At 30.0% G+C, this 14,254-nt stretch overlaps 2 protein-coding genes across 3 annotated transcripts in view; one reads left to right on the forward strand and one right to left on the reverse strand.

Annotated features, from left to right (window-relative positions):
• The window catches only part of LOC105124498 (E3 ubiquitin-protein ligase RING1-like), a 12,821-nt gene extending 6,720 nt beyond the window's left edge, over window positions 1-6,101 (forward strand). The window contains exon 2 of the mRNA XM_011024537.1: window positions 6,090-6,101. The gene's annotated coding sequence lies outside the window, so the exon portion shown is untranslated. The remainder of the gene's footprint in view (window positions 1-6,089) is intronic.
• LOC105124497 (transcription factor bHLH96-like) lies at window positions 594-3,714 on the reverse strand. 2 transcript variants are annotated; one of them, XM_011024536.1, is made up of 4 exons: window positions 2,955-3,714; window positions 2,022-2,450; window positions 1,696-1,755; window positions 594-964 (listed from the first exon to the last, which is right to left on the reverse strand). In XM_011024536.1, exons 1-4 carry the CDS (start codon window positions 3,354-3,356, stop codon window positions 959-961), a joined length of 897 nt encoding a protein of 298 aa, XP_011022838.1. In that variant the 5' UTR covers window positions 3,357-3,714; the 3' UTR covers window positions 594-958. The 2 variants fall into 2 exon arrangements, with proteins under 2 accessions (XP_011022838.1, XP_011022837.1); XM_011024535.1 differs by lacking the exon at window positions 594-964 and having other exon boundaries at window positions 1,429-1,755; window positions 2,955-3,712.
• Window positions 6,102-14,254: the final 8,153 nt, after the last annotated feature.

Consider the following 14,254-nt stretch of genomic DNA (forward strand, 5'->3'; position numbering starts at 1 on the left):
TCAGAGAGTGGAGTCCATGTATGGACATGGCAGTTCTGTCTCGTGGTACTTCACCACCCATAGATGACTTTATAGCTTTTCTTTGCAGCTTTCAGGCTTACCTTTCTTCTTGTTTTTTCTTCATGTAGTGTTATAAATTCTATACCAAATTAATCACATTATTAAATACAGCACACATAAAATTATATACTCGAGAAAAAGTTTAAGCGTGGCCTGAAAATTTCTATATCTGCAAACATAAATAAATTCAAGCGCTGTGGAAAGTTTTATTTCTGGGCTGAATCGGTAGAAATTAGATGCCAACCAGCTTTTTGTTAGCATTTCCAAACCCTAAAAGGATATTTGGACCGAGCAACTAGATACATACACCCACGGGGCCGAAGGATCAAAACATGCCTTAATAGAGAAAAAGAAATTTTTATATGAAGTTACTGGCATTAGTGTACGGGTAGAAGGTGTTTTTTAATTGAAAATTGATTAAAATAATGTTTTTATTTATATTTAGTTTTAATTTTTTATAATTATATCTATTAAACTATAAAAAATATTTATATAGTAATACCTTGAAATTAGATTTAGAAGAAAAAACAAAATCGGTACCAATAGTTAAAAGAGGAAAAATAGAGGGAGAGTACAAATTAAGCAGGTCGGGAAGGGTCCATCCCTGGCAAAAGACCGAGAAACAACATCACTGCAGCAATATGATGACAAATATGCCTATATCAGAAACAATCCTAGCTGCTGTGTAATGATTTCAAGTTTGAACTACGAAGAGATGCGGACAACGTAATTTAGATCATATCCATTCTCAGTCCTTTATTACTGAACTAATGTCTCCTCGACAGAGATAGAAATTGGTCCCTCCTTCATTCACACATCTATACTGTTCTCCAAATCTAAGAATCTCCAACGTTTGTCCGATATATGGCAGGCGGAACTGGAGTCTGAGATCAGTCGATTATATCTGTCAAAAGGAATAGGAAAACTATCACAGCTTCGCAATAAAAGGTGGACGGGAACACTCAAAAATATGAGAGAAAGCAAGGTGCGCTATCATGACAACTTTTGAGCAGAGTCTGAGACCAACAATGATACATCCTTGGACCAGGGTTTTTTTTTTTTTTTTACCACTTTGAATCTGAACCTTTTCTTGTTGTTTGTATTCTCTTTCTAAGCAACCACCCCACCCCAAGCCCCATACAATCCAACAAAAATAAAGGCTTCTACTGTTCAACTTATAATCTTGTATGGCATTTGAATTAAAGATGAGTCTAGAATGCTTAAGTTTTGGAGAAATCCGCAATGCCAGTGCCAATCCGCCCACCACCGGAGTTGAAGACAAAGCAAAACGGCCGGCTAAGAGAGAGAGAGAGAGAGAGAGAGAGAGAGAGAGAGGGAGGGAGGGAGTGTGTAGGCATTGTAGCAGCCCCTGTGAAATAATTTCGCTTCCCAAAGATAAATCAAAACAAGGAGATCCACATCTAAACATTTCGTAGTACACAAAGTTCCTAGAGAACATAACCTCCCTAGAAAGGGTAATGCCTACAAGCTAAGTTCCACCAACTTGCTACTCAAGGGTGGAAAACAACATTACAGTTCATTGTTGATTTAAGATCATATTCATGAAAGGAAAAACTCAGTCTATTCAACACTAGACATACAGTTGGAAGTGGCATCCTCTTGGATCCGACCCACCATCTCATGCACAGCTGCTGCAATCTCATCAACTGAAGTCAATTTACACTCATCTTCAACCTGCCCCAAAATCAAGCACAAGTTTTGATATTCATTTAGTTCACGAAATTTTAATTTTTTCAAGAGAGGAAAAAAATATTCTATGCAAATTAATATTCAGCTAAAAAGATCATTTGGCATCATTTAACTTCAATTGGATCGAATACAGTAGTCGTAAAAGTAGAGATTAAAGTGTAAAACTTCCTTTAAATATTTTTATCAGATAAACGCAGAAATCAATTTAAGTATCAAAGAAGGAAAAAAAGAGGAAGAAGATTAGTACTAACCTTAACACTAAAAGAATAGAGCGCCATCTGATCAACAGTTGTGACATTTAGATGAAGAATATGAAGGCCAAGAGAATGCAATCCAGTAACCATCTTCAAGAGCTGTTTTGGGTGTTTTCTAGATTGTATTTTGAGGTTTGCATGGCTTTCTGTCATTGTTACTTCAACATCCGCAATGGCTATTGATCGCTTCTGATCAGCAAATATTGATTCGGTACTTGATGATGAGTTGTTGTTGCTATGTTTATTCCTCGAGCTCGCAGTTGAATACTGAGGGAAGGTGAAAAAATCCGAAAAAGGAGAAGAGAAATCGGAGCCCGTAGCAGATATTACTTTCTTGATTTGCTTATGGGCTTCAAGAGATTGGAGAAGTTTCTCTAGCTCCTTCACAAAGTTAATGGCTCCCCCTACGATTGATGCTTGATCTGCCTGCACCAATAATAAAAAAATCAATCATAGTGCTCCATGAAATAAAATGAAGACATAATTACAACCCCCAGAAGGTTGATGATGGCATCGATATTCTTCATCGGTTGGTAGCGGAGAGGTTTAAATCTCTTGTAAGCACTAGGTGCAATCACTTTTTTCAAGAGAGAGAACTTTCAGTAAAGAAAGAAAGAAAAAAAGTTACCAAGCCTTCACGGGCAGGCCACTCGAGGCCTAATTGTTTCTCAATAATGAGATGGATTGAGAAAGTGTTTTCTCACAGAAGGTTTTAGTGGCTGTAAACAATTCCCCAAAATGTCATGTTTGTGAATGCAAGTACAAGCTTTAACCTAAAACAAGGTGCCGTGTATAGCAGTTTAATGCTTTAAGAGTTTATCCGACAAAGTGAAGTGGATCAGAATTTCTCTTAATATATATATTTTTTTAACAGGAATTCAATCTTTTCAATAATAAAAGGAGGAAAGAAATAAGCAAAAGCATTCTTACCCTTTGAACATAAGAGGGAGGCAACATGGATCGAATAACAGCAAGATATTCATTCATTTGCTTCCTCCGATTGCGTTCAACATTAATGTGAGTCATCCTTTGATGTGCAACTTCTGCCTCATCTTTGATGCTTCGACGGCGCCTTCTCTTTCGCCGGCCCCCAGCAGCATTACCTCCGTTGAGAAGCCCGCCATTACAGGCACAGTTGATCTCTTGGGAGGAAGAGTTATTGATGTTCCAGTTACTATTTGAATGGAAATCAGATTCAATGCTGATTGTTGTGTCTAGGGTTTCATGGTAATTAGCCTTTTCTCCTTCAAGGTCAAAGCCATGGATCCATGTTGCACCTAGTCCTAAAGTACTATAGGGATCTTGTTGGAATACAACAGTTTCTAATGCCATCCCTTCTCTCTCTCTCTCTCTCACACACACACACACACACACACACACCCTCTACAGTAACAAAAGATCTAGAGACTGACAATAATATTGAATCAAGAGGTTTCCTTCAGATGAAATACTTGATAACAAACTGAGAAATCAAGGCCTCAGGTGAACAAAAGAGAACACAAGGACAAAACAAAAACCTTGAAAGGCTCAAGAGTCATTTTAACTTATTTTGTTCAATCTCAACAGACCAATAATTTCAAAGAACATTGAGTTTGTGGCTCTCTTTCATTTATGAGGGAGAGTCGCACAGTAGCTTTCTTTTAAAAGGAAAAAATTTCGTCGGGCATGGTTTACGAATATGCATTTTCAACACCAAGTGGCATGACAGATTTTGTATGTTTTGCTTCAGATATGATTCTCTTCCCCACACTAATATATTTGATGTTTGAGGTCTTCGTTTACTGGAAAAATTTGGTGTTTTCGATTTTGTTTTTGGATTTTAATTGTCCTTTTTTTCTAAGTTAAAAAATTGCTAAATTAAGATATGCAAAGATATGCCCTTCTTCAATTGAGGTGATAATAGAACACAACTATTATTTCTATTATCCCTTTTTGTTCTATATTTATATTATCCTTTATTCCTTTACATTTCATTAATCCAAAAACGTTGAATTGTTTTTTTTAAAAAAAATTAATCCAAAAACGTTGAATTGTTTTTTTTTTTTTTAATTTTTCAGCTTCGCTTGAAGCTGAATTGAGTGCCCTGTATCAAGTTAACGCACCCCAACTATATAGGAATTTAAGATTATTTGGAAAGCTAATATATATATATATATATATATATATATATATGAATACATATTATTATTATTATTATTACATCAATAATCCGTTTTAATTCATGACGGAGATCATTTAATTTATTTCTTATTTTTCATGGGAATATTATTAAGATTCTAATTAATCAGCATTTAAAGTAAGAATTAGAAAGGCTAACTTTTAAGTTGTGGGTACTTGTGGTTTTCTCCACTTTTTTTTCCATAGATTCATTATTAAATTCTTATCATACTTTATTAATTTATCCACACTAAAGAGACTTAATTTGCTTCCTCCAATATTGTTGTATTAAATTTCAATTATGATAAATTTTTATTATTAATAATCTCTCTTTCTTCATTTAATAATCACTAAAGAGATTTAATTCTCCTGTGTTCTTGCTTTAACCCAAAAAATATATTTATTATTGGTAAAAAAATAACAAAATATTGCCAATAATGAGTACTAGAAATAAATGCTAACCAAATACATCCTTTCTAAATGAGTAGTAGAAGCAAGAGTTTCATTTGCCCAAGTAAAGCATTTTAAAACCTTCAAATTAGGACACATTATAATTGTTTAAATGAAAACAAAAGCTTCCTCGTAGAAACAGCTACACACATGTGCTCGATCACATGACGAACTACTTATTATGAATAATAATTTCTTATTTACTATAATAAACTCATCTTTTATACAGATATTTCCAAGGAGCCATTTATATTTTTTAGGGATATATTTTTTTTTTAAAAAAATTGTAAGACTAGAAGGACTAAATATTAACTTGAATTTTAGGAGGGCCGAAGCATATAAAAATTGGATCAATTAGTACGGACACTGATTAATTATATATATTGCTCTTTTATTCGATTTATTTCTAAATTGAACCTGAGACTTACCTAAAGAATCTTAGACCCATCAACCCTAAGTAAATGTTTAACAGCTTGATATCTAGTTTACCAACTTGCACTATTAATAATTTCCCTACAGCAACTTGCCCTAGAGGAGTTGAATGTTGTGATGAAGAGATAGATCAGGTTCTCTCTTTTTTTTTTTCTTTTTTTTCCACGAGTATTTAATATTACACGAAGAGAGAAAAATTGTTTATGAGGCGCAAATCTTTTGAAATCTTTCTAATTGTTGAAAGATTTGTTTCTTCATTTTTAATTTGTTTGACCAATATACTTGTTCCATTAAAAAACTTGTGTTCGGTGTATTCTTTTTCTATATTTCTTAGAAATAGATGCTTTCTCCACTTTTATTACGTTTATTATTATTTTTTCAAAATTTTAACTGGACTTGTTTTCTGGTTTTTCTCCCTTATTATTTTGGTATTGACAAAGGATTTTAGCCAAAGTAGGAGCCATATATATAATTCTTTCACCACTCTTTGCTGCCAACATTTCTTTCTCTTTATAAATTATAATCATTATAATCCTCATCAAATAGCAATATATACTACCATCTCATCACAATTATTAACACCCTTTATTTTTATATTTAAAATTATGTTTATGTGTATTTTAAAAACATGTTCGGTTTACAAAAATATCAAATTAATATTTTTTAATAATTTTAATGTATTAATATTAAAAGTTTTAAAAAAATAATGAAATAAATTAATTTCATGCATTTTCAAATTAAAAATACTTTTAAAAAGCAATTTACACCTACAATATCAAACACACAAATGATCATCTAATTATGCAGCCATCATCATCGACAAGTTATCACTTTGTTATTTTCATTAATACACTCATTATTAATTACTACTAAAAGCTTAAAAATCCATGAACACAAAAGAAAAAATATGTATTCACAGATTATTTATTTAAAAATTAAAAATAAATAAATAAAAACAAAACTCCTGAACATATGAAGAAGCTACATGTAAACGAAAGCATTATTACCGATGACCATGAGCTTGAGAGTTGTGACTTGTTCACTTCGCTAGCAGTAATGCATGGTTAATTAAATTAATTTCCAGAGCCTATACTGCTTTCATTTTTATTTTTGTTTTCATAAAGAACCATTTGACATAAACAAGAGTCTAAAGAGAGAACAGTGGGCAAAATATGTTAGATTAATTAAAGCAAGCTGGCAAGGAAACAGCAAGATGTCAGGAGTTGTCTCTGGCAGAGAATCCATGTGACCAAACAAAACAAAGTATAGTTCTCGATCCTCTATATTATAGAATGAAGGTCACTCCCTTTCCAAGAATCAACTTACCGTATATGTACGAAGAAACTCCCGTTTATACATGTATATACGCTACTGCCATGGAAAATCAATATCTTTTTCAAATTCCAAGTTATATATAAGCTCACTTGTAATTAGATTCCGATTACTGTGATGATTTATTTTTCATTTTGTTACAAATTGTAAAATTATATTAAATTTTAAGATTAAATCTAGGTTTCATTCAAAATATTTAAATCTATAATTGGTACTTCGATTGTAGGCCACTTCCAATCGTTATATGGCTTCTTCTTTTTTTCAACTTTTTGCTGCACTTTGCTGGTGTGGTTCACCTTTGTATCTCTTCTTAGTCCCCAAGCGAAGGAAAGAAGGAAATGAGAGGCAGAGAGGACTCTTCGGAGTCTTCTCCATTTGGCTCTTTGGTCCAATGGTGCTCTAATGAACTTATTATGGCTAATAAAAAAATCAAAAAATAAAAAAACCAAAAAAAATAAAATCTTTGGGATTCTTTTCTCCGGTGGATTACAAAAGCTCTCATGAACTAGCTAGCTTGTCATTTATTTCTAAAATTAACAATGTATATATTCAATCAAAAGGGATGTGTGAATTGTTATTGACCTATATATACACTAAATTGGTAGTCTGCATGACACCACGACTATACCAAAAAATATTTAATAGGAAATACAAAAGTTTAGGAGACACTTATGTTTTTAAAGAAATAAGAGAAATTTAATAATCAAATTAAATCTTAATTGATTTGATATAATATGATAAAAATATAAGGCAATAAAAAAATAAAAATAAAAATAGCAATAAAAAATGAGGGTTAAAATCATAAAAAAAAGATAAAATAAATTAAAGGGTAATAACTAATTTTTAATTTGAGAGTTAAATTGAAAAGAATAAAAACATTAAAAAAATGATATAAATAAAAAGAATAAAGACCAAAATAAAATAAAACAAAAAACAATGAAACTTTTATAAAAGGATCAAATAAAAAAAATAAAAAATCATAAGAATAAGGATCAAATCTAAAACATCAAAACATAATAAAAAAAATTAAACATGCAAAAATTTTCAATGTTTTTTACATCAAAAGATTCCAGGTGTAAATTAAAAAATTTATGCACGAATTTAACTAAATAAATCAATAGCCACTACGTAAAGAAATAAAAAAAAATAAATAAACAAAAAATCTAAAAAGTAAATATAAATCAAAATATTTAATATTGCAATACAGGTGCACGAATTTAACTAAATAAATCAATAGCTACTACGTAAAGAAATAAAAAAAATAATAAAAAAACAAAAAATCTAAAAGGTAAATATAAATCAAAATATTTAATATTACAATACAGGTAATTTATCTTGTTATGTTTAATGAATTTTTTTATCAAAATAAATTATTAATACAAACTTACATACACATAAAATTTATTGAATAAAATATAAAACATAAACACTATGTAAGGTTGCAGGCATTAAAAATTTTATAAAAAAAATCAATATTAATAAATAATTTAATAAATATAAAATTAAAAAATATATATAAATGACGTATTGAGGGATGGACCCACGTTCTGTTTTGCATGGCAAGTCCGAAAGATACCCTGAATTTTTAGTGGTTTTCGGATAGCTTCCTAAGATTTTCAAATTTTAAATTTAGGATGAAACTCATTAATTTGAGGTTAATTTTCAGGAAGAAAAAATAGTAGTCCTCTCTAAAGTCATCATAGTTTTGCTTTTTCCTTCGAACTATTTTGATTTATATTTAAACTATAATTTTCTATCATCCATGGCAGCAGAAATTCCTCTTGAACACACAAAGCACTCAATATCTTTTAGGCCACCATGTGTTGAATGATATTTATTGTAACACAAATAAATATTTGTAAATCAAAATTAATGATTCATGTATAGTAAATTTACTTTTAGATATGAGACTTTTATTGATTTAGATATTAGAAAGGAATTAATGCTAGCCAATAATGGTGGCTAGAGAGATTCTTATGTGACAGGCAGGAGGACTTCATGCCATCCATGATAGTAAAAAACAATATTATATATTCTTTTTATTATATCATCTATCCCATTTAAGTTCTCATCCAATATATATATATTTAATATTGTAGTTTTGCCTCCAATCATATCGATATACCTGGCAGTTTAAATATTTAATGTCACTTGTATTATTATATGTCAGATTCATTGAATATTAATTAGGTATGTGCTAGTCGATTCTTATAAGTAGAATTTCTCTTTTTCAATCCTCCAGGTCATTTTCTGAGCAATGTCTCATATGCATAACGTCTTGCTATATTTTCTCTAGCTAGTATCTAAATTGTCCTAATTATATAATTAAGCAAGATTCTGCAATCAAAACCACTGTTGCATATGACGACTAATTTGTCTGTATCCAATGGTAGGTTTCGATCTCACTAACTAAATGAGATGATCATCTTCTAATTACCTTTACAAATATGGATAGGGATATAATAAAATATCAATGAAATTCCTCCTTCAAAGGTTGCAGATTTCCAGTTCGTAACTATGAGCAAGCAAGAAACTAGGAAGCACAGGGCGGTGTGTTCACCATCAGCTGTCCGGGCATGAAGAAGAAGAAGAAAGGCCAGTATATATATATTTTAAATTCTTTCTCCTGTTTTTTTCAGGAAACATTTTCTGAATAAGATCAATTAAAGTGCAATAACATATTTAAATTAAAAAATAAAACGAAAATCCAAAAACTAACAATGAAAAACAAACCACATAATTGGCTGAATATATAGCAAAATCCTTTTAGAAATAAATAGATAACTCCCATTAAAAAACCATGTACAACAGACAATCAAAGAAATAAATGGCACCATCAAGAAAGATTAGGCCAAAAAGATCAGATTTATTTTCAGTCAAAAATACCTTGGTAAAGATTAAACAAATAAGATTCCCGTGTTCATATGAACTAATCAATGTGAGGAAAATACCCTCACAGAAATAAATTTTATATCTTGCAAAATCAAAGAGTATAATTAACTTGAACATATGTATATGTTATAAGAATTGAGGAGGGGGTGGGGAAACCTACCGGAACTACTCGAGATGAGTCTGAGTGGTGATTACAGGCATTTGCTGAGTGAAATTAGTAGAGAAAAAACAACAAAGAAGAAGAAGAAGAAGAAGAAGTGTGGAATAAAGGACTCATTAAGTTTCAAGCATGGTATATAGCATCACGCACCCCCTCTTCTCCGATCTTTCAATTTTTTCAAGTACTGCTTCCCAGTAAAGATTAACCATACATGGCAATATAGTATTGTGTTCTAAGGTAGTATTAACAGAAACTGTGGATTAATTCTTCCATGAAATAAAACTGTGGATTAATTATTTAATTGCTTCAAATCTCGGTATAATTTAGCAACTTGCTAAGAATCCGCACTAGCAAGGGAGATTATTCTATTATATAGAATTAGTCGATCAGCATTCCATGGTTTACAAGGCCTTGGATTAATTCCGGTGTACCTAACTATACATATACATACATACATACATACATTAATTAGTTTTCGCTACCTAAATATTTCTATGAATTTAGGTCTAATAAGACATTCAATGTAAAGAATCAATTAGTCTTATAGCCAATTATTTTTTTATTATTAAAATTGAGCGCTCTCTCTCTCTCTCTCTCTCTAAGAATTTGAGAGTCCATTAAGTTTTTTCTTAGATGACGTCATTGCGGTAGCATTTTTTTAATATTTTATAAAAATTATTCCGTATATAATAATTCTTTGTATTAATATTTTAATATATCTATTTGGTTTTAGATTTAGATGTAAAAGTCTTCCTCAATTTTAATTTAATGAAATCTCTATCTTTGAAACAAAAAAAAGAGAGAGAAAAAAGAAGAAGCTTAGGGCATATTCTTGGTGGTGATTACAAAATAAAATAATGCATGAAATGTTCCATGATCAGTTCTCAAAAACAAAATTAAGAAAACACGCATGCACGTATCAAAGAAGGAATGCTTTGATCATCAAATCTGACAAATATGATTTAACATGTAAACACAATCTCAATTCAAATCAAATCATAATAGATTTAAATATAATCTATTTAATAAATAAAACAGATAATAAACAAGTCTTTATTATGATTTCAAATCTATTCGGTCAAGATGTTTTTTCAATTTTGAATTCGATAATAAAAAAATCTTAACAATAGAATAATTAGTTTTTAAGTATTTAGAGGGTGTATGGGAATATAATAATAATTGTTTTTAAAATGTTTTTTATTTGAAAATATATTAAAAAATATTTTTTATTTTTTAAAAATTATTTTTTACACTAATATTTAAAACAATTTAAAAATATAATTTTAAACAAAAAATAATATTTTTTTATAAAACACTGTTTATATTGTGTTTCCAACAGCACCTTGTAAGATTATTTTTTTTAAATATAAACACTGTTTATAACAATTTTTTTCAATGTGAATAACCACTCTGCTCTCCGTCCATCACGCTTGCCAAGTCTAATACAGCTAACCTAACATTATTTATGTAGAAAAGAGGTTTCAAAGGTGCTCGATTGCCTTCTTCTGGATCACACCTATTTATTGTAATTAAAACGGTGTTAATTACTGCGATGAAATTCTCTTATCATTGAAATTGAAATAGGTCTTAACCAAACATGATGAAATATTCTTATAAATTAGTTGCAGTGGGGTAATTACGAAGAAAATATATAATATTTTACAAAGAACAAGCTTGAAATGAACAAAAATTCAGATTCAATCAATATGTAATTATAAATTAGAAACATAAAAACAATAATACCGAAATGACAATATTTTTAATGACACTTCCCTAACTTCCATGGTATTTAAAGTATTGTTTTATGATGAAGGTTTTATTCTAATTCTTTAGAGTTTAATATAAAGAATGTTTAGTAAAAAAAAATTGGTATTTATTATTTATTTGTCCCCCCAATTATTGCTCTCTCCTATTTCATACAATAACTTTTGTGCTTTTCTTTTTTTGTTTGTTCATTTGATGTAATATGATGTAAGTTAGGTTATTATTTTTGTATTTTTTTTAATAAAATTTTGACTATTAACCACCAACAATAATACTAGATAACTCGTTAATTCTTTCATCTATGTTTATATGATTTTTCACAAAATTGATTTGAGAATTGAAAAAAATGAATAAAAACTTATTATGTGATTGTTTGAAAGAAGGGTCGTCAACGTAGAAAATAAAAGGAACAAAAGTGCACAACTTTATTTAGCCTTTAAAGTAAATAAATCATAAATCTAAACCTAGTGCCATATATATATATATATATATATATTAATTCTATTTATTAAAAATAATATTAGTTTTAATTTTAAAATAGATTATCAGCGGGTCGGATCAAGATAAGTTCATATTTGATTCATTTAATAAACGAGTTCATGAATCCAGTTCATAATCAAACTTGGATCATAGAAATTATATACCTAATTCATTCAATTACAGCAATTCTAGTCCTGTGATATATATGTCAAAAACTATATAAGTAGAAATCTAGTCATATACATGTCACTCTTTCGTTATTTTCTATTTTTCCCTTTAGAGAATTTGTTGATATATAAAGATTTAATCAGTTTGGTCCATGATTTTAACTAATAGACCAAGTTCGTGTAATTATAATTTCTTATCAATTATTTAGTACAGAATATAGAGTATGTAGTGCCCCAATTACAACCTTCTCATCCTCGATGAATATGACTCTGAATCTTTTTAATCCATATCAGGATATATCGTGAAAGCTCAGCGCTATTAAATTTGCTCTTTTTTTTTTCTTTTCTGGGTATGATTCGTCTTGGTGTTCTATAGTCATGTTTATCTACATTCATAACAGACCCATCTTTAGTCAAGTTTCAAACAAATCAAATAAATATATATAGTCTAACAATCATTTATCTTCTTTTAGTAAAGCATATTTGAATCCCAATAGCTTTAATTTAATTTATCAATGGAAAAGAATCTATCTTTATTGTGTAGCTCAAAATCCAACAGAACTGTTTAAAAAGGGCAACGATTTTAAACAAACCTTCTATATCCAAACAACCATATCATAAGAAATTATTTTTTATCAGTCTCTTACGTGATTTGAGCCTAAACCCTAGATTTATGTTTAAACAATACATGGCATGGATTATTCTACCTTTTATGGTTCGTAGGTTTTAGGATTATTTTTTAATTTGATACCTTTGGAGGTGGAATTTAAATTCCAGCCGACAATATTTCAACTTGTAAAACATATTCTCAGCATGTTGTAGTTTGGTCTGTATTATAAATATCTATTATAGTATAAAAAATCATCATTAATATCCTGGATCAATAAGAATTTTCAAATATTATAAAATAATCAAATTACTTTTACATGTATAGAAACACTTGATCGATTAATTACATAAAAAAAATATTTTTAAATTCAATTCCTCTCTTTTCAAACACGATTTCTCTTTCTATCAATCATCTAATCTCTTTTCTCTCAATTATCAATTCTCTTTTCTCTCAATTATCAATAAAAACATAAATTAGTCGCAGATCCACCACCACCAAGAAGCTCACACAACTTATTCAGTTATCCTCACAAACGCTGAATACCATCACATCAACGCATGGACTCTTAATATTTTCATTAGGACGTTTTGATACTTGTGGACCGTCCTCCACTAATCTCGACAGGCTTGTGCCTCAGGTACAATTAAAATCGAAGTTCTTGATAAAAAAAAATATTGGTTTTTGTTTGTTTAATTAGATACTGAAAGGTTCGATTTTGTGCAGGTTATCTCCTCGTTGAGATCATCGCTTCGGTTTGATGGAGCACTGGATGTGGATGTGACTGAATTCCAAACCAATTGTATAATAGGGTTCTAAGGACGCTGAAGCTCTGGTGCAAAGATTCTTCATAAATAATAGTCAAAAGCAAACTGCTCAGAGCTATAGCGCTAAAGATAAGGTACAAGAATTAATCAACTTTCAACAAGAATCCGGAACTCTTCCCGCTTGTTAATGCTATCCATTCTATACCCAATCCCAATCTTTCTTTAAAACCAAATCTATATTGCTTGCTTTCATCAAAGCATTTGTTAGAACAGTACTGTGGATTCTCCCTAGAATTTACAAGGTTTACATGAGGGATTAAACTACCAGCCTCCTACTATTGTTCCTGGTGGTGACTTTGCTAAGTTTCAGAGGATAGTTTGCATGATTGCATACTCGACCAGCGTTGCTGAGGTGTTCTTTAGGATTGATCACAAGTTTAATCTTCTGTGTGCGAAGCGTGCTTGGAGAACTGGTTTTTTGTGGGTATACCAATATGGTTCATTTTACAGCATGTGTTGATAAAAATTATGAAATTGGGATTGAATTTGTATTGCAGACAAAAGGTTTGATGAAATATTAATTTTTAGTTTTTTTTATATATATATAAAGTTGTGATATTAAATATTTTTTTTTTTTAGAAATGATATTCATGTTAGCGTGTGTATAATGTTTAGAATGTAAATAATAATTTTTCAAATTAAAGAGAGTAATTGCAATATAACCCAAATAAGATATTGTGTTTTTTTTTTCTGTATTCATTTTGGCCTATCAAAAAAATAAAGAAGAATTAATTGACATTTTGATAGAGATATATGACTTTTGTTTTCCTGTCGTTTCTTTTGTAGCTAGCATTACTGAACTTGGCGTAGGTTTCTTTTTCCTTACCGAAGCAGAATCTGATAATCACCACTTTCTTTAGAGTTTGCTTATCATCCTGTACGATAAAAAGATTGCAAGAAAAATTCAGGAGAGAAGAAGAAAATGGCGCACCAATTAAATGTAAACAGAAATTAAATTAAAA

The sequence above is a fragment of the Populus euphratica genome, unplaced genomic scaffold (assembly GCF_000495115.2).
Source record: "Populus euphratica unplaced genomic scaffold, PopEup_1.0 scaffold35.1, whole genome shotgun sequence".
Classification (NCBI taxonomy): Eukaryota; Viridiplantae; Streptophyta; class Magnoliopsida; order Malpighiales; family Salicaceae; genus Populus; species Populus euphratica.

What these genes read in the sequence shown, in the direction of transcription:
- LOC105124497 (XM_011024535.1), bottom strand. Translation starts at nt 3,356, where the DNA reads ATGGCATTAGAAACTGTTGTATTCCAACAAGATCCCTATAGTACTTTA. An exon ending in CTCCCTCTTATGTTCAAAGG is followed by an intron (nt 2,451 to 2,954) that starts GTAAGAATGCTT and finishes TTATTGGTGCAG; the next exon opens with GCAGATCAAGCATCAATCGT. An exon ending in TCTATTCTTTTAGTGTTAAG is followed by an intron (nt 1,756 to 2,021) that starts GTTAGTACTAAT and finishes ATTTTGGGGCAG; the next exon opens with GTTGAAGATGAGTGTAAATT.